Here is a 685-nt window from a genome sequence, read left to right on the forward strand (position 1 = left end):
ATACATACATAGACATACATACATACATACATACATACATACATACATACATACATACATACATACATACATACATACATACATACATACATACAATCATACATACCAACATACATAAATACATACATGCAAACTTCACAAGCCACTTATGAACGTACCGTCGTGCATGGCTTTTCCAATGGATTTGAGCAGAATCGCAAAGTTCTCGGCGTATTCGGGGCTCTTTTTGGCGTTGGTGACAGTCACTGCCCAATGGATTACATCGGGAACATCCACATCCGCCGCAAAGTGATGGACGGGATGCTGAAGACCGCACAGATGAGGAAATAAGAGCCCGTGCGAAAATAAGCCACAGATGAGGAAATAAGAGCATGTGTGAGAATAAGCCACAGATGAGGAAATAAGAGCATGTATAAGAAAAAGTCACAGATGAGGAAATAAGAGAATGAATAAGAATAAGCCGTCGTAGAAACCTCTATACCATTAATATGACGAAACATATGTGTGAGTGAAATTAAATAACAGATAGTGTGAGAATATGCAGATAAAGAAACTCATTTATGTTTTATATACAGAGACATACATAGGAAGAACCAGAGAAACTATTATATGTTTTATAAACAGAGACATATATAAAAAGAAATTAGACAAACTCGTATAAGTTTTATATACAGTGCCATATATA

General features: G+C 35.8%; 1 protein-coding gene across 1 annotated transcript in view; it reads right to left on the minus strand.

The window, feature by feature from the left end:
* Positions 1–305, minus strand: part of SARC_11043 (hypothetical protein) — a gene marked incomplete at its 5' end in the record, with an annotated part of 5761 nt that extends 5456 nt beyond the window's left edge. The window contains one exon of the mRNA XM_014294886.1: positions 159–305. Coding sequence (XP_014150361.1) covers positions 159–305 — 147 coding nt within the window. The remainder of the gene's footprint in view (positions 1–158) is intronic.
* Positions 306–685: the final 380 nt, after the last annotated feature.

The sequence above is a fragment of the Sphaeroforma arctica genome (genome assembly GCF_001186125.1).
Source record: "Sphaeroforma arctica JP610 unplaced genomic scaffold supercont1.1502, whole genome shotgun sequence".
Taxonomy (NCBI): Eukaryota; class Ichthyosporea; order Ichthyophonida; genus Sphaeroforma; species Sphaeroforma arctica.